The following is a 25,863-nucleotide window of genomic DNA, read 5'->3' as shown; positions in this document are numbered from 1 at the left end:
AACGGTTGGCGTGGACAGTCTCCCGGCCACGGCGACGAAGATCGTCAGATGGTGTGAGCGGCTCAACGACGTAGTTTACTGGTGATGCGTGCTCTATGATGCAATACGGGCCATGATATTTGGCGAGGAACTTAGAAGACAGGCCAGGCGTTGTAAGCGGTATCCATAGCCAAACAAGAGATCCAGGGGGGAAAGAAGGCGGAGATGACCCACCTAGGTCGTGTTGGTACTTTTGGCGACTTTGTTCACTGGACGTGAAGGAACGTGCTAACTGGCGACATTCTTCAGCGTGTCGCGCTATATCGGAGACGGGCTTGCCTTCCGAGGCATCGGGGCTGTATGGGAGGATGGTGTCCATGGTGCATGAGGGCTCGCGTCCGTAGAGAAGGAAAAGAGGGAGAGAACCCGGTGGTGGTTTGCGTTGCGGTATTATACGCGAAAGTAACGAATGGAAGCACCACGTCCCAGTTAGAGTGGTCCGATGCTATGTACATGGAAAGCATGTCACCAAGCGTGCGATTAAATCGTTCCGTCAAACCATTTGTCTGCGGGTGGTAGGAAGTACAGGTCCGGTGAACAATCTTGCATTCACTGAGGAGAGCTTCCAGAACTTCGGACAGAAAGACGCGTCCTCTGTCGCTGAGAAGCTCCTTGGGGGAACCATGACGTAGGATGAAGTGATGAAGAAGGAACATGGCGACGTCGCGTGCCGTAGCGCTGGGAAGCGCGGACGTTTCCGCGTAGCGCGTAACGTGGTCTACGGCGACGATAATCCACCTGTTCCCAGAAGGCGTTAATGGTAAGGGTCCGTAAAGGTCAATTCCAACCCGGTCAAAGGGGCGCGAAGGGCAGGGTAGAGGTTGCAAGTCTGCTTCAAGCTTTGGATGGGGTAGCTTGCATCGTTGGCAGGCCTCACAGCCACGGATGTACTTGCGCACAAAACTATACATTCCCTTCCAGTAATACCGCTGACGAAGCCTAGCGTAAGTTTTCAAGACGCCAGCGTGGGCGGATTGGGGGTCAGCGTGGAAAGATGCACATATTTCGGCTCGTAGATGGCGTGGTATTACGAGCAGCCATTTCCTTCCGTCGGACATATAGTTGCGACGGTATTGAAGACCCTCCCGCACAGTGAAATGAGCTTCTTGCCGTCGTAGTTCTCGAGGTTGGGTGGTGGCTGTCGGGGCGGTAAGGTACGTTATAATAGAAGAGACCCAAGGGTCTTGTCGCTGGTAAAAGGTCAGGTCAGTAAGCGTGAGCGTAGAGACCATGGACTCCGGTGAATCGGGGCACGTCGTCGAATCTGGCAGAGGCGAGCGAGAGAGGGCATCGGCGTCAGAGTGTTTGCGCCCTGATCTGTAAACGACGCGAATGTCGTATTCTTGAATACGTAGGCCCCAACGCGCAAGCCGTCCCGTGCGGTCTTTGAGAGACGACAACCAACATAGGGCGTGGTGGTCGGTGACGACGTCGAATGTGCGGCCATATAAGTAAGGTCGGAACTTTCCCAAGGCCCAAACAATCGCCAAGCACTCTTTTTCCGTTACGGAATAATTGGACTCCGCTTTCGTGAGGATCCGGCTGGCATATGCAACGACGTATTCCGGGTAACCAGAATTTCGCTGTGCGAGAACAGCACCGAGGCCGACACCACTGGCGTCCGTGTGCACTTCGGTTGGGGCGCTGGGGTCGTAGTGGCGCAAAATGGGTGGTGATGTCAATAAGCGCCGTAAAGTAGAAAAAGCCTCGTCATACTCTGGCGATCAAGGAGTTATTCCATTGTCGCTGCCCAGTAGTCTTGTTAGGGGCGCTATGATGGAAGCGAAATTTCGGACAAACCGGCGGAAATAAGAGCAGAGGCCAATGAAGCTGCGGAGGGCCTTGAGCGACGTCGGCTTGGGAAACTCCGCGACTGCCTGCAGCTTGTTCGGATCAGGTAGAACACCCTCTTCGGACACCACATGGCCTAAGATTGTCAATTTGCGGGCCCCGAAGCGACACTTTTTCAAGTTTAGCTGTAGACCAGCGGCCGTCAGACAGGTCAGAATTTGTTTGAGCCGGATTAGGTGTGTCTCGAAATCTGGAGAAAACACGACAACATCGTCTAAATAACAGAGACACGTGTTCACTTGAGACCTCCTAAGATGTTGTCCATCATCCGTTCAAATGTTGCTGGCGCATTGCAAAGGCCAAATGGCATTACATTAAACTCATATAAGCCGTCGGGAGTAACAAAGGCTGTTTTCGGTCGGTCAGATTCGGCCATCGGAACCTACCAATAGCCGGATCGCAAATCTAATGAAGAGAAAAATTCCGCACCGTGCAAACAGTCAAGGGCATCGTCAATACGGGACAATGGACAGGCATCTTTGCGGGTCACCTTGTTAAGCCTCCGATAGTCAACGCAAAAACGTATGGAGCCGTCTTTTTTAGTGACGAGCACTACCGGCGATGACCACGGGCTTTGCGACGGTCGGATGACACCTCGCCGAAGCATGTCTTCCACTTGCTCACCAATGACGCGGCGTTCAGATGGTGATACTCGATATGGACGCTGGCGCAAGGGTGGCTGTGCGCCGGAGTCGATGTGATGGGCGACAGTTGACGTACGGCCCAAGGCAGTTTGGTTCGAGTCAAAGGAATAATGGAAGGCGCTTAGCAGTGCGAGCAATTGTGTGCGCTGCGTTAAGGTCAAGCTGCTGTCCAATGAAGAGGCGAAAGCGTCGGCCGGTAGCGGATGGGCATGGGAGGACGGAGTGGTGAGAGCGTTGATGTCCAGGGCAGATGTACTTTCGTCATCGTCGAAGTAGAGAATGGAGGCTATGGGTTCAATATTGCCGAGGGATTCGCCGCACAGCAAACTCAAAGGGCAGGGGGTCGGATTCGTAATCCACATTGACGTGCAGCCAGACTGGAGCTCCAAAACAGCGAAAGGAAGGGGTAGGTTTTTTCGGCGGAGGAATACTTCGCATGGAGTAAACAGAACCGTGTCATCGGAGGTAGAGTAGCACGACAGAGGTACAAGGATAGAGCTGTACGGCGGGATATGAGCGTCTTCGGAGATGATGATTTTGTCACTGGAAGACAATGAACCGGGAACATCGCACAAAGGCTCATAATATTGAGCAGATAACTCGACCTCAGCACGGGCACAATCAATGATCGCATGATGGCGAGAGAGGAAATCCCAGCCCAGGATAATGTCGTGGGAACACGAGGCCAGGACGACGAGCTCAATGGGGTAAATGGCATCTTGAATAACTACACGCGCTGTACACGTCGCAAAGGGTTCGACTTGTTCAGTGCTTGCGGTACGAAGCGAAAGGCCTGTGAGGGGTGTGGTTACTTTTTTCAATGAGCGACAAAGTTTTTCACTTATCACAGAAATAGTGGCTCCTGTATCTACGAGGGCGACTTTGCGTATACCGTCAATTGTTACGTCGATGACATTTCTTGGGGGCGATCGAGGTCTTGTGCATTTCGATGAGTGCGCAGTTCGTGCCTCGTGAACTGCGCACGTTAGTTTCCCTCTTGGACATCTTCGGGGCGGCGACGCATGGGCGACAGTGAGCGGCGGCGTGGTGACTGTGAACGGCGGCTGGCGTCAACGGCACGAGTGGGCGGAAACTGATCAGGAGTTGGACCAGGATGTGCGCCACGACGAAGCGGCGGCGGCTCATAGATCGACATGGGATGGGGTGAGTAGGCAGCGGCACGAAGTGCATCGGGACGAGACAGTGGCATACGGCGGCAGTAACGTGCAACATGACCCGGTATGCGGCAGGCGAAGCAGATAGGCCGGTTGTCAGGTGTTCGTTAAGGATTGGCGACTGGCGGCGTCATCTGAGAAGGGAGCGGTGATAACGTCGGCTCCACACGACGAATTGCGGAGAACTGGCGTGGAGTTCGGGCCGTTAATTGAGCGTAAGTGAGTGGTGCGGCGTCTTGAGCAGAAAGTTCAGCTGTCGGAAGCGCTTCGGCGATTTGCTCCTTAATAACAGTTTGAAGAGCAGGAGCTAGAGATGATGACGTCTCCTGAACGTGGGGCACGCAAGAAATTTGGCGCGCCACCTCTTCGCGCACAAAATCTTGTATTTTTGCCCAAAGGGAAGGGCTTTCCGAAGGGAGAACGAGGCCCGACTCGGTATGTACTGGTCCCAAAGATTGACGGGCCACGACCCGGCGCCTGCGCAGTTCGTCGTAGCTCTGGCATAGACTTATAAGTTGACTCACCGTGGTCGGATCTTTCGCAATGAGCATCTGAAAAGCACCGTCGTCGATGCCTTTCAAGATGTGCCGGATCTTCTCGGCGTCCGTCATTGCGGGGTCGACCCGCCTACACAAGTCCACGACGTCTTCGATGTAGCTGGTGAAATTTTTTCCCACCTGCTGGGCTCGTCCGCGAAGGCGCTGTTCGACGAGAATTTTACGCACGGCAGGGCGATCAAAAGCTTCTAAAAAGCGCGTTTTGAAGTCCGTCCAGGTATGAATGCCGGTCTTGTTGTTGTTGTACCACAGCTCTGCGACCTTCTCGAGGGAAAAACTCACGTTGTTGAGTTTCATCGGGTCGTCCCATCTGTTGTAGTTGCTGACGCGCTCGTATGACGAAAACCAATTGTCAGCGTCATAGTCGCCTGTGCCGGTGAACTTGGGAGGATCACGCTCCCGGAGCGCGCCAGAGCAGATCACAGGCGACGGCGTCGGCTGCGGTTGAGTGGCGTTGTCGTTACCGGGCATGGTTGGGGTTGGAAGCCGCCGATTTCGAAGTTCCAGGGTGATGGCAGCTGAGCTCGAACCCGCACACTCCACCAAAATGTATTGGGGTTTATTTAGACAGCCGAGAAACCGAGGGGATCAAGCGCCGGAGGCAGAAGAAGCTCGAGCAGCCGAAGAAGCAGAGCAGCCAGCACTGAACACGATCACGCTGCGAATGCTGTGCGCTTGATGCGTGGGGATTGTCCGTGAGAGGATTGTCCTGCTTCCGTTTGGATTTCGGCCGGAGCTTTAATCCCTTGACCCGGACCTCGCTTCTTCGTTACCATATATATATATATATATATATATATATATATATATATATATATATATATATATATATATATATATATATAGCGAATCAGAATAGGAAATGAGGGACTCGTAGAAATAACACAGAAATAAGGATTGGCAGTCAAGAAGACCTTGGAAAGCAAAGGGGAGGTTGTGGTAGGCCATTGAAACAGATCAAGAATTTGGAAAGAAAGAAAGAAAGCGAAGAAAAAATGCCCGCCAGGTAAGTGAGCGGGCATTCTTCGCTTTCTTTCTTTCTTTCCAAATTCTTGATCTGTTTCAATGGCCTACCACAACCTCCCCTTTGCTTTCCAAGGTCTTCTTGACTGCCAATCCTTATTTCTATATATATATATATATATAAGGTTAGTAGCGACAGAGACAAACGAGAAAGACTTAGAAAATAAAAATAAGTTTACTGACGTTTCAGGGAGAGGACTCCCTTTCTTCAGTACTCTGAAGAAAGGGAGTCCTCTCCCTGAAACGTCAGTAAACTTATTTTTATTTTCTAAGTCTTTCTCGTTTGTCTCTGTCGCTACTAACCTTATTTTTTTTCGCGCTCTGTGTGAGTTTTTATCTTTTCAGTCTATATATATATATATATATATATATATATATATATATATATATATATATATATATATATATATATACAGAAAGATAGGTCGGCAGTCTACAACGCCAAAGGAGGCATAGGGGTGTGGTTAGGCTCTTTTTTACTACGGTTAATGAAGTTAATATTTTTTTAAATATACGGAAGAAAGAAAGAAAAACACGCGCCCAGAGTGGGGACCGAACCCACGCCTTCCGATTAGATCTCGCATGCCTTACCAATTCGGCTATCTGGGCGGCTGTGTTCTCCCTCACTTTCTGGGCTGTTTATATTTACTAGAAGTGTATCTGACGCTTGAGGGTGGTAGCCAGCGCCACTCAGACTACACGGGGAGAAGGGGACCTTCTTTTCAACCCCCGGGTCGTGACTAGAACGTCTACAGCCTGTCATGAGCGGGTAACTAGCGGGAAGCCCTCTTATGCTACCTAGGCATCAAGGCTGCCAGAACCGAGACCCTCGCTAGGCTTTCGCAGAATAATATAGTAAGGAAATTAGGGGCTCGTTGGGGGAATGCAGAAAGATAGGTCGGCAGTCTACAACGCCAAAGGAGGCATAGGGGTGTGGTTAGGCTCTTTTTTTACTACGGTTAATGAAGTTAATATTTTAAGTGAAGTTTTAAATTAAGTTAAGTTAATAACCGTAGTAAAAAAAGAGCCTAACCAAACCCCTATGCTTCCTTTGGCGTTGTAGACTGCCGACCTATCTTTCCGTATTCCCCCAACGAGCCCCTCATTTCCTTACTATATTATTCTGCGAAAGCCTAGCTAGGGTCTCGGTTCTGGCAGCCTTGATGCCTAGGTAGCATAAGAGGGCTTCCCGCTAGTTAACCGCTCATGACAGGCTGTAGACGTTCTTGTCACGCCCCGGGGGTTGAAAAGAAGGTCCCCTTCTCCCCGTGTAGTCTCAGTGGCGCTGGCTGCCACCCTCAAGCGTCAGATACACTTCTAGTAAATATAAACAGCACAGAAAGTGAGGGAGAACACAGTCGCCCAGATAGCCGAATTGGTAAGGCATTCGAGATCTGATCGAAAGGCGTGGGTTCGGTCCCCACTCTGGGCGCGTGTTTTTCTTTCTTTCTTTCTTCCGTATATTTAAAAAAATATTAACTTCATTAACCGTAGTAAAAAAAGAGCCTAACCACACCCCTATGCCTCCTTTGGCGTTGTAGACTGCCGACCTATCTTTCTGTATTCCCCCAACGAGCCCCTCATTTCCTTACTATATATATATATATATATATATAGATTGATTACGAGAAGGGCTGTCTTTGGTTGCCGTAGCAAATAGTAAAAAATGGGTATAGCTTCTAACAAAACTGTTTATTGGTCGACGTTTCGATCGGATGCCGATCTTTCTCAAGACAGATCGGCATCCGAAAGAAAGATCGGCATCCGATCGAAACGTCGACCAATAAACAGTTTTGTTAGAAGCTATACCCATTTTTTACTATATATATATATATATATATATATATATATACACGATAGAGGTGTCACATTGAAAAACATAATATTTATTCTAACGTTTCGACCTGGGGCCGGTGTTTTTGAAAGTACAAATATTGCAGATCAGTTGGGTTTAAATACATTTCAGTTGTGGGCGGGGCAAGAATATGTATCAAGAAAAAACGTAGGCTCTACGCGACACAAAACCATACAAAGCCGCAGAACGCAAGTGGTGGAAACAAAAGGTGGGGGGAAAGGGGGAAAAAAAGGGGGGGGGGCGTTGGAGTGGTGCAGGGGAACAGAGGGGAAAAGGGGCCTAATCAAGGAAGGCGAGGCTATAGGATAAGAGGGAAGCATTGCAAGGTACTGAAGTCACGACGGGAAAGCAAGAAAGTGAGAACTAAAGAGGAGCTCGTTTCCTGCTCGTTTGTTGACCTGTTTCTGGCGGCAGGTGCCTGGTAGGGCAACTTGCGGGGTGTGGGAGTTTCAAAAATACAGAAAATATGCAAAGAACCAGAGGAAATTGACTGGTGAGGAGAAAAGGGTGGGAGAGCCCAGAGGTAATTACGGATCCCTGGTGCAAGCGTTAACATACACACACACACAGACACACAAAGGAAAAAAAAGGAAAAAGAAAGCGAAGGAAAAGGGGGATTGAGATTAGCGGGAGGGGCGCGAAAACTGCAGGGGGTAGTGTGGGGATGAAAGAGGTTCAAAGAAAAGACCAAAGTGACACGTGGTTTCACACGACCTGAAATCGCGGAAACGTTTTCCTGCGTAAAACGTGGCAGCCGTCCACGAGGCGTCCACGAGTTCACGCAATGCAAGGACAATACTATGCAAAATAACGCTAATGTAAGCTTGATCACATAAATACCGAAAAATAAATGGACATAAGGCTAAAAACACATAGAAAAAAGAAGATGTACAGTGCAACATGAAGTTTTTGAAGAGCATTCACGCAAGATGATATTTCTTTACATAGCCGAAGACAGACACACAGAAAAAACTAAACAGAACATCACCACAAAAAAGACAAGTGGTTTTATCTACCCGATAGCAATTTTTCAGTGCAAAAGAACAAAAAATAATAATCATACAAATAAAGAAAACGATATAAAAAATATAAAGCAAGGGGTACTATGCTGAAATCTATGTATATTTGTGCCTATGCGGTACGGCAACTATACACAAGCAATACACTGACACAGTGTAAAGTACAATACGTACATAGTACACTATACACATTTTTGAAAAAAAAGAGAGAGAAAAGAAGAAGTAAGAACGCTTCGCTTCTCTTTCAGAACAAGGTTTCTCAGTTGCTCGCTGCATCGGCCTTCTCCGGTGCCTGATTGGGCAAGCAATGCAATCGGCCTTTTTTTTTCATTTATGCCGCTCAAGACAGTGTTAAACTTGTAAATAAGGTACGATTCACGGGCTTCACGATCATAATGCGTTTTGAAATTGGACTGAAGCACCGTAATTGTGAATGCGTGGAAAGGGTCGCCTCGTGTGCTTTTGTGTCACGTACAGCCCTACGTTTTATGCTTGATACATCTTCTTGCCCCGCCCACAACTGAAATGTATTTAAACCCAACTGATCTGCACAACTGAAATGTATTTAAACCCAGCTGATCTGCACTATTTGTATCCTTGAAAAAGACCGGCCCCCGGTCGAAACGTTATAATAAATATCATGTTTTTCAATGTGACACCTCTATAGTACAGTTAACCTTATAGCCAGGAATCTTTTGTCTTAACTATATATATATATATATAGCAAGTCTCTTTGCTGAAACATTGGCAACAATCGTGCTTTTATCTTGTTCAAAGTTTTCTTCTCTTATATATATATATATATATATATTATATATATATATATATATATATATGGATGCAGCGATGGCGTAGAGGTAGAACACCCGCCTCGCGTGCAGAAGGCCCGTGGTTCGAATCCCGGTGCCGGACAATTGCCACCGGATTTAAAAAAAAAAAAATCCGCGTATTGATGGAATTGCACAAAGGGGCTTGGGGTGCGGCCTGACCCCGGCGACCATTGCCGGTAATGCACTCCCTCACCAGAGCAGGATTGGCCACCCTGGTGTAGTAACGGCCACAACCTCCCATGAATACGCCAACTAACCCTCGGCCCTCAGTCCCCAGCGGCTGCGAAGCAACTGACCACGGCGGCGGTCAGACCTGTGACGCAGCAGAGGGTGCTAAGAATCACTGGACCGGACAGGCCGCCAATGGAATCTGAACCTGGCAACGTTTAACGTGCGAACCTTATCTAGCGAAGCAAGTCTCGAGGTGTTGTTCGAGGAATTAGAGGGCATTAAATGGGATGTAATAGGGCTTAGCGAGGTTAGGAGGGCAGGCGAAGCCCTTACGGTGCTGAAAAATGGACACGTCTTATATTACCGTGGTCTAGAGGACACAAGAGAACTGGGAGTGGGATTTCTAGTCAATAAAAGCATAGCTGGCAACATAGACGAATACTACAGCATTAACGAAAGGGTAGCAGCTCTTGTAATTAGGCTCAATAAGAGGTACAAGCTCAAGGTGGTGCAGGGCTACGCGCCCACATCCAGCCACGACGACCAAGTAGTGGAACGCCTCTATGAAGATGTGGAATCGGCAATGGCTAAAGTAAAAACGCAGTATACTGTAGTTATGGGGGACTTCAATTCTAAAGTAGGCAAGAATCAGGCTGGAGACAAGGCAGTTGGGAACTATGGTCTGGGCTGTAGAAATAGCAGGGGGGACCTAGTAGTTGAGTTTGCAGAACGGAATAACCTACGCATAATGAATACCTTCTTCTGTAAACGGGAGAGTCGGAAGTGGACCTGGAGGAGCCCGAATGGGGAGCACAAAAATGAAATAGACTTCATATTATGCGATAACACTGGCGTCGTGCAGGATGTGGAAGTGCTCGGAAGGTTAAGGTGCAGTGACCACCGTATGGTAAGATCTCGAATTAGGCTAGAGTTGAGGAGGGACCGCAACAAGCTAGTACGAAAGAAGCCGATAAATGAGCAAACAGTAAGACGTAAAGTAGAAGAATTCAGGATCGCGCTGCAGAACCGATATTACGCCCTTAACGAGGAAGCCGAGCTTACGACACAACAAGCCAGCGACAACCTTACACGCATTCTCACGGAGTGTGCAGTAGAAGTCGGGGGCACTATGGCTAGACAGGATACTGGTAAACTTTCACAGGAGACGAAAGATCTAATCAGGAAACGGCAAACCATGAGAATCTCTACCGCAGCTGACAGAATAGAACTAGCGGAGCTCTCGAAGTTAATCAATAGGCGCAAGACAGCTGACATACGGAAGTATAATATGGAGAGGATCGAATACGCTGTAAAGAACGGAGGTAGCCTGAAAGCAGTAAAGAGACGTCTTGGCGTGGGGAAATATCAGATGTATGCACTTAAGGATAAGCAAGGCAATGTCATCACAAATAGGGATAAAATAGTCACAGTGGCCGATGAGCTCTATAGGGATCTGTACAGTAGCCGGGACATACAGGATAATGCCGAACGAGGCAGTAGTTCAGAGGAGATAGACATCCCACCAGTAACGACCGAAGAAGTAAGGAAAGCTTTGAAAGAAATGAAAGGGGACAAAGCACCTGGTGAGGATCAGATAACAGCAGACCTCTTGAAGGATGGCGGTGAAATTGTACTTGAAAAACAGGCAAACCTGTATACGCAATGACTAATGACCGCAATGGTACCGGAATCTTGGAAGAACGCGAACATCATCCTAATCCATAAGAAAGGCGACATGAAGGACTTGAAAAACTACAGGACGATCAGCTTACTGTCAGTCGTCTACAAGGTGTTTGCTAAGGTAATCGCTAACCGAATCTCTGCAACCTTAGATTTCAGTCAACCTAAAGAACAAGCAGGGTTCCGTAAAGGTTATTCAACAATGGACCATATTCACACGATCAATCAGGTGATAGAGAAGTGCACTGAGTATACTCAACCCCTATATATAGCCTTCATAGATTATGAGAAAGCATTTGACTCGGTCGAAACCCTAGCAGTCATTCAGGCATTACGGAACCAGGGGGTAGATGAGCATTATGTAAGAATACTAGAGGATATCTACAATGGCTCTACAGCTACCATCATCCTCCATAAGGAGAGCAGTAAAATACCTATGAGGAAGGGTATCGACAAGGAGACACAATCTCTCCAATGTTATTCACAGCATGCTTACAAGAAGTATTCAGAACGTTGGATTGGGAACAGGTGGGAGTATGGGTTAATGGAGAATACCTCAGTAACCTCAGATTTGCTGATGACGTTGCCTTGCTAAGTAACTCGGGGGACGAATTGCAAAGCATGCTTTCCGCACTGGGCGAACAGAGTAGAACCGTGGGCCTGAAAATTAATATGCAGAAAACTAAAGTAATGATCAATAACCTCGGGACAGCACAGCAGTTTGAGATAGATGGCGAGGCAGGGGAAGTGGTAAGCGAATATATATACTTAGGCCAAGTTGTGACCCCAGATCCCAACCATGAGGCAGAGATAATTAGAAGGATCAGAATGGGGTGGGGTGCATATGGCAGACATTATCAGATAATGAATAGCAGCCTACCATTGTCGTTGAAGAAGAAAGTGTATGACAGCTGCATCCTACCGGTACTCACCTACGGGGCAGAAACTTGGAGGCTCACTAAGAGGGTTCAACTTAAATTGAGAACGACTCAGCGGGCAATGGAGCGGAAAATGATAGGTGTAACATTAAAGGGACACTGAAGTGATATGTAAACATTGCGGGATTACTAGCGCAAATTGTAGTCCGGAGTCCCCAGGCCATGTTTCGACCACTCTAGGCGCGTTTACGCGATTTTATTTAGTAAAAAAACTAATTCGAAAACGCTGTCCTCCTCTCTTTACGCTCGCCCACTTTCTGTGGCGTTTTCGTGTGACGTCAGGAGGGGATGAGCTGGCAATTGGCTGCGCCACGGCTGCGCTACTGCACGGCTCCCCGGCCGACAGAGTCAGTCGGCCCAACGTTTCGTCCGCCGGCCGCCGGCGGGTCGTCGCAATCAAGGAGGTTAAAAAAAATTGGCTTGGTCGCAATTCGAATTCGCTTAGTTGAAACGAAGCCAGGACACGTTTGTGAATGGAAGAATGTGCCTTTCTTTACTTGGTTTGTTTGTACACTGTATCTAGCTCCAAGTCAAGGTCGCTTCACACAAGCGCTGCACATGCGACGCTTCGCTGACTGGTACGCCAGTAGGAAAATATAAGGCCTCTTGAAGGCGGGAGAAGAGTCAGCGAAGTCAATATAGGTACTAAGCAAATAAAATCAACTGATATTTTTACCGTACAGCGTAAAACTAGGGCGCGGGAAGCACTTTTTTGTGCTGGGCGAACAAGCACAGCGGTCAGCAGCACGACTACGCATCTGCGAACGCTTTTCCGTCTACGAAATGCAATTGCTAGACGTGAGCTACTGTGGAAACTCGGGCGACGCTTACTGCACGATCGCAGTACAACAAATAGTCACCTAAACGGCTTGAAATGGCAAAAATAAATAAAAGTGTAAACCGGTTGTGCAATATATACCCTATATTAGCAAGGCATTTGCGTCCCGCTCCGTGGCCTAGCAGTCTGGGGCGCTAGGAATACACCGCAAATGTTTTGCGTGTCACGAGTTCGAATCCCCGCGGGTACGTTCTTTTCTTTTTGTAAGTTAACTTTTTTGTTTTCCGCCGATGTTTTCTATATTGAGTTCACCTTTTTTGGGGCCGCAACGTTCATGGCTACACGAACTAGTTTACAAAACGCGCGCAGGCTGGCACTGGCGCGCTAGCGAGTTCTCGTTGGCGTGCTGTTGCCATAAGCACCGACTGCTTGCAGGCAGCGGGCACAGGCCAGAATGAACAGACCCTTGGCCTGGTGCGAACACGCTTTTTACGATACAGGCATGAGGGAGGCAAGCTCCAAATATGGGGGAAAAGCGCATGACATTTGGGTGTCTGCGGGTACGCGGAGGGCGTTCATGAACTGCGAAGGTCTCGGCTAGTGAATGCTACGATTACAAGCCGTCCTGGGAGGCTTATCTTGTGCATTTTACAGCCGACAACATGACAGAAGCGCGGTACGATGATTACTGAGATATTGAGAATGCCCATCCAACAAAGCCATTGGTTATGTTTTACAGAACCGAAACCGAAACCGAAACTTGTGTGATTGCTAACCTTGGGCATCGTCCAATCACGGCGCCCCTCCTCTCAACGTCACAGCCTTAGTTGGTGCGGCCGCCGCAAACCGCGCATGGTAGTTTTTCTTCTTTCGCGCTTTATAAAATAATTACCGATTTGTCAACCGGATAAACGATGAAAAGTGTGCTAATTTGAGCCAGTCTACGCAGTGCAAGCAAAAACGGGAGCTTGACAAATTCACTTCAGTGTCCCTTTAAGGGACAAGAAGAGAGCGGAGTGGGTCAGGGAGCAAACTGGTGTTAAAGACATTTAGTAGAAATTAAGAAGAAGAAATGGACTTGGGCAGGGCATGTAATGCGAAGGCAAGATAACCGCTGGTCATTAAGGGTAACAGAGAGGATCCCTAGAGAAGGCAAGCGCTGCAGGGGGCGGCAGAAAGTTAGATGGGCAGATGAGATCAAGAAGTTTGCGGGGATAAATTGGTCACAGTTGGCACAGGACCGAGGTAATTGGAGAATAATGGGAGAGGCCTTTGCCCTGCAGTGGGCGTAGACAGGCTGGTGATGATGATGATATATATATATATATATATATTGTAAGGATGCCCGTCGCCAGCGCAATTCACGAAGGAGCAACGCGAGTATAGGAAGCACTGTCCACTCGCCATGAGAGGGTACGTGCCGAAACAGAGCATCATCATCGCAGTCAAGTAACAACAATAGACGGCAGCCGCATCGCGAACGCTTGGAAGGAAGAAGAAGCTGCCTCTCGCTTTTGCTCTCGGCCAACACTGCAGAGCGGACTTCGTGCTCCTGACTCCTAGAGCTGACTTTGAGCTGACCAGTCCTTTGGCCTTGGAATAAATCCTCCTTACAATTTTGGTGGAGTGTGCGGGTTCCTCCCCGTCCTGGCCCCAGCTTCCCACCTCATCGGCCTTCGCACAATCGTCGAGAGGGCGTGACCCGCGTCGGCAGTCGTTTTCTTACCCTGGAGCTCCGCAATCGGACACTTCAAACTCCTACAATGCCTCGCGACGATAACCCGGCGCCTACGCCAACACCCATCGTCTGCTCTGGTGCGATCCGTGAACGGGACCCTCCCAAGTACAACGGCACCGATGAGCAGGACGTCGACGACTGGCTTGCCGCGTTTGAACGGGTGAGCACTCGTAACAATTGGGACAACCGCCTCAAGCTCAATAACGTGGAATATTCTTTGACTGGGCTCGCGGAGAAATGGTTCCTGAACAATGCAGCCCGTCTTGAAACGTGGCCAGCCGACTTCCAAGCAGTATTTGGACGCCCCGCTGTACGAAAATTATGGTCGGAGCAGCGTTTGCGCGAGCGTGCACAGAAAAGTGGTGAAAACTTCATTTCGTACATCGAGGACGTCGTAGATCTGTGCAGGAGGATCGACAGCGCCATGCCCGAAACGGACAAGATCAAGCACATCCTGAAAGGGATCGAAGACGATGCCTTCCAAATGCTCCTCGCGAAAAACCCCCAAACTGTGGCAGAGGTCGTTACCATTTGCCAGAGTTTCGACGAGCTGCGTAGGCAGCGGGCTCTCACTCGGCGACCCGTCGTACAAGATCAGTTTATGTCCAGCTTGGCTGCTAACGACAGTGATGGTACATTATTTCAGCGAATCCAGCAGTTTGTGCGCGAGGAAGTGGCTCGTCAATTGTCCCTAATGCCAAACGTTCCGGAGCGTAAATCTTCCCTCAGCCCTGACCTCCGGACCATTGTCCAACAACAAGTTGCTCAGTCCCTTCCAACTGCACTGCAGTCAACTCCTGTTGTTGTCGCCCCCGTGCCCTATTCCGACGCTACGCCGACAGCCCCAGTCACCACAACTCTGGCTTATGCCGATTCTATACCCTCCATGCTGATGGCCGCTCCACCGACCTTTCTTGACTCTGTCCCACGGCGACCTTATGCTGAAGTCGCAGCCAGGTACATACATCAAAGCCCCGTCTTTCTGCAGCCCCGCGTACCTGTACGCCCCCGGTATGCTCTGGTCCGCAACTCACTAACCCTTGGAGGACGCTGGACAATCGTCCAATTTGCTTTGCATGCAGGGCTCCTGGCCATGTGGCCCGCTATTGCCGCCGCAGTATGACAACTGGACGCAACCCTGCCACGGCTTATTCCTACGCCCCATCGCAACTCATTCAGGAGGGCGCCGCGTATTCACCGGTGACATCTATGCCCTCCGAAAGCCGTGACTTCGCCGGCCGCCGATCTTCGTCTCCACGACGACGCTCGCTGTCGCCCATGCGTCGTCGTCCTACCCCAACGCAAGCGGAAAACTAGGCGCCGCAGTTCCGGAGGCAAGAACTGCGTCGTCGTCGATCTGCCCAAGATCTCCTCCCTCTCCCGCAAACATCATTAGTATTGTCATAGATGGCGCCGAAATCTTAGCCCTTGTCGACACTGGAGCCGCCGTTTCTGTCATGGACGCCAAACTCTGCCGCCGCTTAAAGAAGGTCACGACGCCGCACCTCGGGTTCTTATTGCAGACTGCTACGGCTCATCCCATAGATCCACTCGGCGTGTGCACTGCCCGTGCCGTTATTCGAGACGTCCTATACGTTATCGAGTTCGTTGTCCTGCCTTCGTGCTCCCACGATGTAATACTGGGGTGGGACTTCCTTTCCCAACATGGAGCTGTAATCGACTGTGGCCGTGCCGAAGTAGAGCTCTTCCCGTCCATAGATCCTACCGCTGATGACCCGCCCGCTTGCTCTGCCGTAAAACTGCTCCTCGCGGAAGAAGTTAGCATTCCTCCTCATTCCGCCGTCCTTGCTTCTTTATCGTGCCCCTCTCTGTCCAATGCGACAGTACTCTTTACGCCTTCTACCCTGTTCTACCAGCGCCGAAATCTTCCGCTTCCTTTCTCCCTGCTTCCAATCCGCAACAGCGAAGCTACACTTCTCCTTTCTAACTACGGCTCATGTCCCTGCACCTTGCAACGCGGAGAGTGCGTCGGCCACGTCGAGACCGTAGCTTCTGTTGTGGCTGTGGATTTTCCAGATGATTTAACAACCCTTGACGTCAGTGGACTCTGCGCTCCTGCAGCAGCGACACCCCAACCGTCTGCAGATATCTTTCTTCGCGCCGTTGATGACAAGCTTTCGTCGTCCGAACGAGACCAACTTCTTGCATTGCTGCACCGATTTCGGACGTCTTTTGATTCTGTCCAGAATGGCCTGGGGCGTACCACCACTGTTGAACACAACATCGACACTGGGAGTCACGCACCCTTACGACCACGTCCCTAGCGCGTTTCTCCTTCTGAACGCCACGTAATTGACGAACAAGTCGAGGACATGCTCCAACGTGGTGTGATTCGACCATCCACGAGTCCATGGGCGTCACCGGTAGTGCTTGTCAAGAAGAAGGACGGTTCTATTCGGTTTTGCGTCGATTACCGACGGCTTAACAAGATAACCCGCAAAGACGTATATCCTTTGCCAAGAATCGATGACGCCCTCGATTGTCTTCAAGGCGCAGAGTTTTTTTCTTCAATTGACTTACGCTCAGGATATTGGCAGGTCCCCATGGCGGAGGCTGATCGTGCAAAAACGGCCTTTGTTACTCCAGATGGCCTCTATGAGTTTAACGTCATGCCGTTTGGCCTCTGCAATGCGCCTGCAACCTTCGAGCGAATGATGGACAACATTCTCCGTGGACTCAAATGGCAGACATGCCTTTGTTACCTGGATGATATTGTGGTCTTTTCTCCAGATTTTTCCACACATCTCATCCGACTTGAGCAAATTTTGAGGACTGCAGCTAAACCTCAAGAAGTGCCGTTTTGCTGCCCGACAGCTGACCATCCTCGGCCACGTTGTCTCTAAAGCGGGGGTGCTGCCGGATCCTGCCAAGTTGCGTGCTGTGGCAGAGTTCCCGAAGCCGACATCAGTGAAGGCCCTTCGCAGCTTCATTGGGCTGTGTTCGTATTTTCGCCGCTTCGTACGGAACTTTGCATCCCTCATCGCGCCACTGACACAGCTCCTCAGCAAGGAAGGCAGTATCTCTGAGTGGTCAACGGCTTGCGACGACGCTTTTGCTAAACTGCGTCATCTCCTCACATCTCCGCCAATCCTGCGCCATTTCGATCCCGACGCCCCTACCGAGATTCACACCGATGCGAGCGGAGTCGGTTTGGGGGCAGTTCTCGCACAACGGAAGGCAGGTTATGACGAGTATGTGGTCTCCTACGCAAGTCGTACGCTAACAAAAGCCGAGACCAACTATTCTGTGACAGAGCGAGAATGCTTAGCTGTTGTTTGGGCGCTTGCAAAGTTCCGCTCGTATCTCTACGGCCGCCCTGTCGAGGTTGTTACGGACCACCACTCGCTTTGCTGGCTGTCCTCACTAAAAGATCCGTCCGGTCGCCTAGCACGCTGGGCTTTGCGACTCCAGGAATATGATATTCGCGTTACCTATAGGTCAGGCCGGAAGCACCATGACGCTGATGCCCTTTCTCGCTCCCCATTGCCGCATGAAAGTGAGCGACTCTCGACTACCGATTGTTACCTCTCACCACTGGAGATACAGTCCATGTCATCCGAGCAAAAGAAAGACGCCTGGATTTCCTCCATCTTCAAACTCCTGTCAGGCTCATCGGCGAAAGGTGTATCTCGAAATCTACGCCGGCAAGCGTCGCACTTTGCCATTCGTGACGGTCTGCTGTTTCGACGCAACTACCAACCCGAAGGTCGCAAGTGGCTCCTAGTAATTCCACGCCACCTACGTGCACAAATATGCGCATATTTTCACGACGAGCCGCACTGCGCCCATGCTGGTGTACCCAAAACCTACCAACGTTTGTGCCTGCGGTACTACTGGCGCGGCATGTACCGTTTTATTCGTCAGTTCGTTCGTTCCTGTGTTCACTGCCAACGCCGCAAATCTCCACCTCGCCAAGGAATTGGACCTCGACAACCTTTACCATGTCCAGAACGACCCTTCGACCGCGTCGGCATCGACATCTATGGGCCTCTCCCTTGCACGGCAGCTGGAAACAGGTGGGTTGTTGTGGCTGTTGACCACCTGACCCGATATGCAGAGACGGCAGCACTGCCGGCTGCAACTGCGCCTGAAGTTGCCTCTTTCCTCCTTCGGCACTTCATTCTACGACATGGAGCGCCTAGAGGACTACTCAGTGACAGAGGAAGGGTTTTTCTGTCTGAAGTTATAGAAGCCCTCCTCACAGCCTGCCGAACCATCCATCGCACCACAACAGCGTACCACCCACAGACCAATGGTCTCACCGAACGTTTCAACCGGACGCTAGGGGATATGCTCGCAATGTACGTGGCATCTGATCATTCTAATTGGGACACCATCCTTCCATTTGTTACATATGCGTATAACACCGCCAAGCAAGCCACGACTGGCTTCTCTCCGTTTTTCCTTTTGTATGGACGCGAGCCCTCTTGTACGCTGGACACAATACTTCCTTATAGCCCTGATGACTCAGAGTGCACGCCCATCTCATACGTTGCGAAACACGCCGAAGAATGCCGCCAACTGGCACGTTCACTAACCAAGGAAGACCAACAACGACAGAAGACACAGCATGACGAAAAGACCTCTGCACCAAGCTTCTTACCCTATCACTTGTTTGGCTGTGGGTGCCAACGACTGCTCCTGGATTGAGCAGTAAGCTCATTTCGCGATACGATGGTCCCTACCGTGTCGTCAAACGCACCTCCCCTGTCAATTACATTGTCGAGCCTGTTGCCCCATCACCCGACCACCGACGCCGCGGCCGTGATATAGTACATGTCCAGCGCCTCAAGCCTTACGTTGAGCCCCTCACCATTTCGACTCCCTGATCGCCAGGATGGCTCTTTTTCCCCGGGGGCAATTGTAAGGATGCCCGTCGCCAGCGCAATTCACGAAGGAGCAACGCGAGTATAGGAAGCACTGTCCACTCGCCATGAGAGGGTACGTGCCGAAACAGAGCATCATCATCGCAGTCAAGTAACAACAATAGACGGCAGCCGCATCGCGAACGCTTGGAAGGAAGAAGAAGCTGCCTCTCGCTTTTGCTCTCGGCCGACACTGCAGAGCGGACTTCGTGCTCCTGACTCCTAGAGCTGACTTTGAGCTGAGCAGTCCTTTGGCCTTGGAATAAATCCTCCTTACAATATATATATATATATATATATATATATATATATATATATATATATATATACATAGATATATTACTTTTTAGGCGCATACAAACGGTAACTCTTGCAATAACCCCCAAACTCGTAAGCAGGCTCGGGTGTGCCGGGAAATTTTTCATGCTAGGGGGGAAGCATTTTTAAACATCGCCCCTGTTTGGGCAAATAAAATTGGCTCACTGTGCTTTCTTTTTCTAACCGAAAGCTGCTGCTCCACATTATCAGAAATTTAAGTTCATTACATTATCAGAAGTGTAAGTTCAAAAATTCAAAGCCCGTTTCATCTAACGAGAGAGATAGTTAAAGCGTTCTTTTACAGTGATTATCATGCAAATGTTCTCATACAACTTGAATCAAAGTCAAAGCGCAAATTCAAAACTGCCTTGACTATGTCGGAGTGTCGGAATGGGACAGACGACAGCTTCGTAGAGAAGGAACCCAGGCTCGATTCCCACCACGGGAAGCGTTTTTTTTTTCTTGAGGCGCTTGATCAGCCTTCGCGTATTGTCATCGTTTTTTGAAAGCCACTGTTTGTTCTGGCGCTACGTCGAACGCCATGAGTGAGACCAAGAAAGCTTCGCTTCCAAAGGCCGCGAACCGCACCACCTGTCGCCTCTAAGCGGGAATATTAGTTGTCCACGGAAATTATTGTTACGGTGAAAGGCTTCCAGGACGCCGAACAAAATTTTGGTGTTGCTTGCCCAGAACTAGCTTGAACAGCACCCCAGTGTAGTAACTAGCGAGAGGACGGGTTTTTGGGCCCACATGCCGCACGTTCGTGGCACTTACCCAAGGCACACTTGGCCACGATTGCCAGAGCGAAGGACCTGGACGCCCGCTGCCCCCCGATTCCAGCCATGATGTAGGCGAACGGGATAGCAGCCCAGCCGTAGGCGGCAAACAGCAGCACGACGGACATCCAGAACTGGAAGCTGTCGCCCAAGCCCCAAATGACCACCATGGGTGACAGTAGGAGCATGTAGAGCAGGTAGAGCACGGCGTAGTCCCAGAACATGTTCGAGACCCAGTACAGGCTACCGGACACGCCGGCTAGGCGCTGCAGCAGCCGGCCGCCCTCGGCCTGGTCCATGCTCGGGAACACGGCCGCGGCGGCGGTGAACAGGCCCAGCGAGACGGGCACGAAGGTGGCGCCGCTCAGCTTCAGCTCCACGTCCGACAGCCAGCTGAACACGTTCGCCGGACTCACAGAGGCGCCGCCCGGGAGAAACTGCAACGCCGCCTGGATGCTGTATTGGCCGTTTCCGGTCACCTGCTCCAGCACGGCGTTCTGCAGCAGTAGCAAAGACAGGGCCTCGGACCGCCGAGACCGGACGTTGAACCACGAGACCAGAACCTGCAGTGGACCATGCCCACGAGAGTAAGTTAGCACGAGCCAAGCGAAGCAACCATGGATGGCCCGAATGCCATTTCAGGCCGGCCGAACCGTTGCTGGCATGTACCGGCAACGGCTCAGAGTTTAGTACTTCTTGTGTGACATAACGGGGCCTTTTAGTAGTGTAGCAGCTGACAAAGGTCGCTGAGCGGTTGGCTTGAGGTGCACAGGAATATACCATACGAGGCTTCGCTATCGTCCTACAAAATCATTGCTTAACCTTATGGAATGCCGTGGTGAGGTTCTTCCGCAGCGCTTCCCATATTACAGTGCCTCTCAAATTGCTGTCATTTCATCGCACAGTGTAGCGTCACTATCTTACTCTTCCTGGTTGTTGGTATATTACCGGCACCATAATTATTAGAGAGATTTAGCATAGCGTGCTCCGTCCGCTAACGCTACGGCGGCGGGTAGCGGGGCGCGACTGGGGGGAGCAAATTCGTCACGGTGGGGTGGATTAGTTCCGCGAGGCCTGCCTTCGCCATGCCCGCTCTTTCCCTTCGCTGAGTGGCAACCTCCTCGCAGTCCCCGCGCGCGCATGCGCAGTCCGGTCCCGCTACCCGCTAACCTTAGCGTAGCGTACGGGAGCCGCTATGCTAAAACTCTCTATTGAGTGAGCGCTAGACGGCCAATGTCGGTGAAAGTTTGAGCCGAAAGACGAATAGAGCGAAAAAAAATTACGCCCACCTCCCCTCGCGGGAACCCTGGTGTGATGCGACGCTGAGGGGAGAGCAAGCGCAAGCGGAGAGCAACCGTCGACCGAAAGGCCGCCGGAGAGCGGCACACCGGTTATATGCGCAGCGCGCCCGAAGGAGAGGAGACCGCGGAGACAGAGAGTACTGCACATGCGCAGCACCACGCGCAGCGCCGCCCACCGGCGGAGTGAGAGCGCGCTGGGCCGCACACCCGCAGATGTTGAGAGAGAGTGTTCGCTCTCACCTGGGCACCCGCCGGCGCCAGTGCGTCTGCCGCGGCTATGACGCAACACAATCCAACTGTGAGGAGGCGCTGCTCACCGGACAGGGGTCGGCAGGTGGAAGCGAGGAAGACGAGGTGTGCGGAGGCCGAAGAAGGGCGCGGGAGAGAAAGAGAAGGAGGAAGCCGGAGGATCGTGGGAGGGGAGCGGAAGGAACGACTTTCGAGGAGCGACCTGCCGGACGAGAACGTTCGGGGAACCTCCGTTGCGAGCCGCATCTTCCCCGCGGATATCAAGGCAGCTCAGCCGAGACTGGCCACGGAGCACCCGGGCCGAAGCACTCAACCGTCGCAGCACCGGTATCGACAAGGCCACCGCGGCAGCGCCCCGAGCCTAGCGCACGGGACCACACTTTGCGGTGGCCAGCGCCAGCGTCAAGGAGACAGCGCCTGCAGCCATCACACCGATCAAGTGTACCACCACAGCTTCCTACCGCCGAGTACTGCAAGACGTGAGCGGGAACTCTATTGAGTTAACAGTGTCTTGTCGGACATCTAGTCCTTTGATTAGATTAGGTCATAGCTAATTGTGTATTTTTTTAATTCTGTCCCGTTAATATACGTTGTCCTTGTCTGACGTCCCGTGCCTCGCTTTTTCTTCGCCAGTGAAACTTGACTTCCTCATCCACACAACAACCCGCATCACACCAACACAATCCACCTTAATCCAATCCAATCCAAATCCAATACGATCCAATCTAATCTAAGCCCAGCCAAGCCAAGCCAAGCCAATCCAATCGAATCCAATCCAATGCCCCTCGCGAGAGAGTGTTCGCTATCGGAGAGGAGAGGGGGTGAGCGGAGGAGAGTGCGGACGCCGACGACGACGACGGACGCACGCAGGAAGGACAGGGCCGCCGACAAGAGATGGTCTCAGCGTCGCATCTAAAAGGGCTGGAAGCCGGAAAGCGCGGGCAAAAGGAGCTGTGTTCAAGAAGAGCCGGCAGCGTTGGTACAGCTGCCGGCCCGTCACACCGGGACCGACGGCTCTCATGGCCTTTCGCCGTCGAAATGCCCGTCGCCCGGAGTCCCAGCATGAAATGGAGTTTCAAGCGATACGGCGTCGTGTAGGCGCGAAACGGAATCGAATGGGAATAAATGAGAACATAACCTTTGACTTGGGATAGTTGGTTCACCATAAAACGATGCAAACAGCGCCTAAACGAAGACAGTAAAAGACACAGACACGAGGGCTGACTATCAACTGAGCACTATCTCTCCCGGAAATCTGCGTACTATATTCAGCCTCTGTTGGTGTCTATGCGAGGTTATCATTGCTTACGGAACTGTAACGCGCTTATACTTGTATGTTGGGGCCTTCCTCTGTATTTTTCCGGGTTTGCGATGTTAGCAGTGTATGCCCCCGCGTTAAGCTTGCGACTATAGCGTCCGCTGACCTCTCAGTAGTTGTGTTTCCAGCATATAATGTAAAAGGTACCGACGATTTACTTTGAAACTGGTAGAAACTGCGGCTGCCACCAAATGCAGTTCCCTAGGCGCTTTAAGGTTATCCAAGTACAACTACAAATAGTTTTTTTGTTTTTTAAAATTCCTTATGGATGTGAAAGCTACCAGCAACTCATCCTTTCCTGCCACCAAATGCAGTTCCCTGGGCGCTATAAGGTTATCGAAGCGCAACTACAAATAGTTTTTTTTTTTTTTAGAATTGCGTATGGATGTGAAAGCTACCAGCAACTCACCCTTTCCTTTTTCTTCAGCCTTGAAGACGTGCTTATCCAGAATACACTAAACCAAAGTACCATTCCCTGATTACCTTTCAAAGCGCGACACGCATGGCTGTTCCTTCTGCGGAAAATAGCTCTGGCCGCTGTTTATTTGTTCACTCGCTCAGCTTTTCTAAGAATCGCCCGACACCATTTAAGACCCTAAAAGCTACAACTACCAAACAACAACTGTGACTTTTTGAGATAGACGCATAATGTTTTCCGTACCACCATATGGAAATTTAACGTACCGCTTAGGAGCAGGTTTATTATGAAAACGGGCGAGCGAAGTTTTCTTTTTATCCTTTTCTCTTTCTTTTTTTCTTTTTTTTTTTTGCTTTTTTGTTTTCTTTATGCCAAATAATCCCAGGTGTGGAGTGCTGCCGGGTCCGGAAGTAAAACACCATCCCGGATACCTTGGAGGCTACACTAAAAATGTTCAACCATGCTAGGAAGGCTCTTGGGACACAAACAGCACTCCCTCACCAGAGAAGGATGTGGTCACCCTGGTGTAGTAGTTGGCTCAACCCCCTCATGAGTAACCAACCCGAATCTCGGCCCTCAGTCCCCACCAGCTGTAGAACACCTGATCACGGCGGCGGTCAGGGCAGTTACACAGCGGAGGGTGCTAAGAATACCTGGATCCGCAAGGCCGCCTATGGAACTTGAACTTGGCAACATTCAACGAATGAACCTCTCTAGCGAGGGTAGCTTAGCTGTACTACTAGAGGAACTCAAAGACGTTAAGCGGGATATTATTGGGCTAAGTGAGGTTAGAAGAACAGGAGAAGGCTGCGTAGAACTGACTAGCGGGCATATTCTGTGCTGTCGGGGTCTTCACGGAAAGACAGAGCACGGGATAGGATTTTTGATCAACAGGGAAATAGCAGGAAATGTGGAAAAATTCTTCAGTGTTAACGAAAGGGTAGGAGTCGCTGTGATCAAGCTTAACATGCGGTAAGATAATAGAAGCGTATGCGCCAACAGCTAGCTACGTGGATGAGGCTGTAGATAGCTTCTACGAAGACGTCGAGTCAGCAATGAATAAGGGAACCGCGCAGTTCACAATTGTAATGGGAGGCTTTCGCGCAAAAGTAGGCGCAAAGAGAGTAGGAGAAAAATCAGTGGGAAATTTTGGAATAGGCACTCGCAACTCTCGAGCTGGTTAGATTTGCAGAGAGAAATAACCTCAAACTACTCAACACATTCTTCCGGAAACGCAAGAGTAAGAATAGGAGTAAGAGTAAGAGTAAGAAATGACGGGATTACAAAAAAAAAAAAAAAACGAGATTGACTTCATTCTGAGTGACTACCCAGGTATTGTGCAAAACGTAGAGGTACTAAGCAAGATTTGGTGCAGTGAGCATAGGATGGTTACGTTCGAAGTGAGGCGAAATCTCAAAAAAGAAATAAGGAAGCTCGTAAATAGTAAGAAGCCCAACGTCAGGTCAGTAAGAGACAGGACGCATGAGTTTAAAAATAACCCTTCAAAACAAGTTCGCACTTCTAGATGGTCAGAACGAGGACAGTGTGGAAACTGTAAATGATAACCTAACAACAGCAATCACGAAGCAATCAGCGGCTACTGGAAAAGCAGCATGTAGTACGCAAACTGGAAAACTAACTAGGCAAACAAAGGACGGTGGATCAAACTGAAGTACGGTGCATCAAACGGTGGATCAAACTCAACTAGCGGAGCTTTCAAAATTGATAAACAAAAGTAAAACACGTGACATTCGTGCGTACAACATGGCGGCCATGGAGGAAACTTTAGAAAGAGGAGAAAGCTTGAAGGCAACAAGAACGAAGCTGGCTATTCGCAGAGACAGAATGTACGCACTTAGAGATGAACAGGGCAACGTTACGCACAATTTGAAAGACAATAAAAATCGCAGAACGGTTTTACACCAGGCCAGCGATGCTGGAGCGAGAAAAAGTACCGAGCCAACAAGGTTGAGAAATAAACTTGAGAAACTTGAGCACCGAGCCTACAAGCGTTGCTTGCGATGTTCCACGAGTAACGAAAGAGGAAGTAGAAAAGGCACTTAAAGAAGCCATGAAGAGAAAATGCAAGTTGGTTTTATTCGAAAGATTTCGTGTTTTATAGTGCCCCCAGCGCTTGTCCGGATACAAACGGTGCTTTATTCACTGAGAAATTAAACAATTTAGGTTAAAATTTTGATTTTCCCGCTGAATCGTGCGTTTTCGTGGTCCCAAGTGACATCACTGAAACCGACCGCTCTGCAGCCTAGAGTACCTTCATTCACGCATCCGCCGTACAGGG

At 50.2% G+C, this 25,863-nt stretch overlaps 1 protein-coding gene across 1 annotated transcript in view; it reads right to left on the bottom strand.

Annotated features, from left to right (window-relative positions):
* The window catches only part of LOC144167837 (phospholipid-transporting ATPase ABCA3-like), a 198,578-nt gene that overhangs the window by 146,929 nt on the left and 25,786 nt on the right, over positions 1 to 25,863 (bottom strand). The window contains exon 3 of the mRNA XM_077696996.1: positions 20,277 to 20,841. Within this exon, the coding sequence (XP_077553122.1) occupies positions 20,277 to 20,841 (565 nt within the window). The remainder of the gene's footprint in view (positions 1 to 20,276; positions 20,842 to 25,863) is intronic.

This window comes from Haemaphysalis longicornis, unplaced genomic scaffold (assembly GCF_048455015.1).
Source record: "Haemaphysalis longicornis isolate Haplotype H1 unplaced genomic scaffold, Haemaphysalis longicornis Haplotype H1 scaffold_2, whole genome shotgun sequence".
Lineage (NCBI taxonomy): Eukaryota > Metazoa > Arthropoda > Arachnida > Ixodida > Ixodidae > Haemaphysalis > Haemaphysalis longicornis.
The sequence above is the reverse complement of the archived record's forward strand: the minus strand, read 5'-3'. Positions and strand labels throughout refer to the sequence as shown.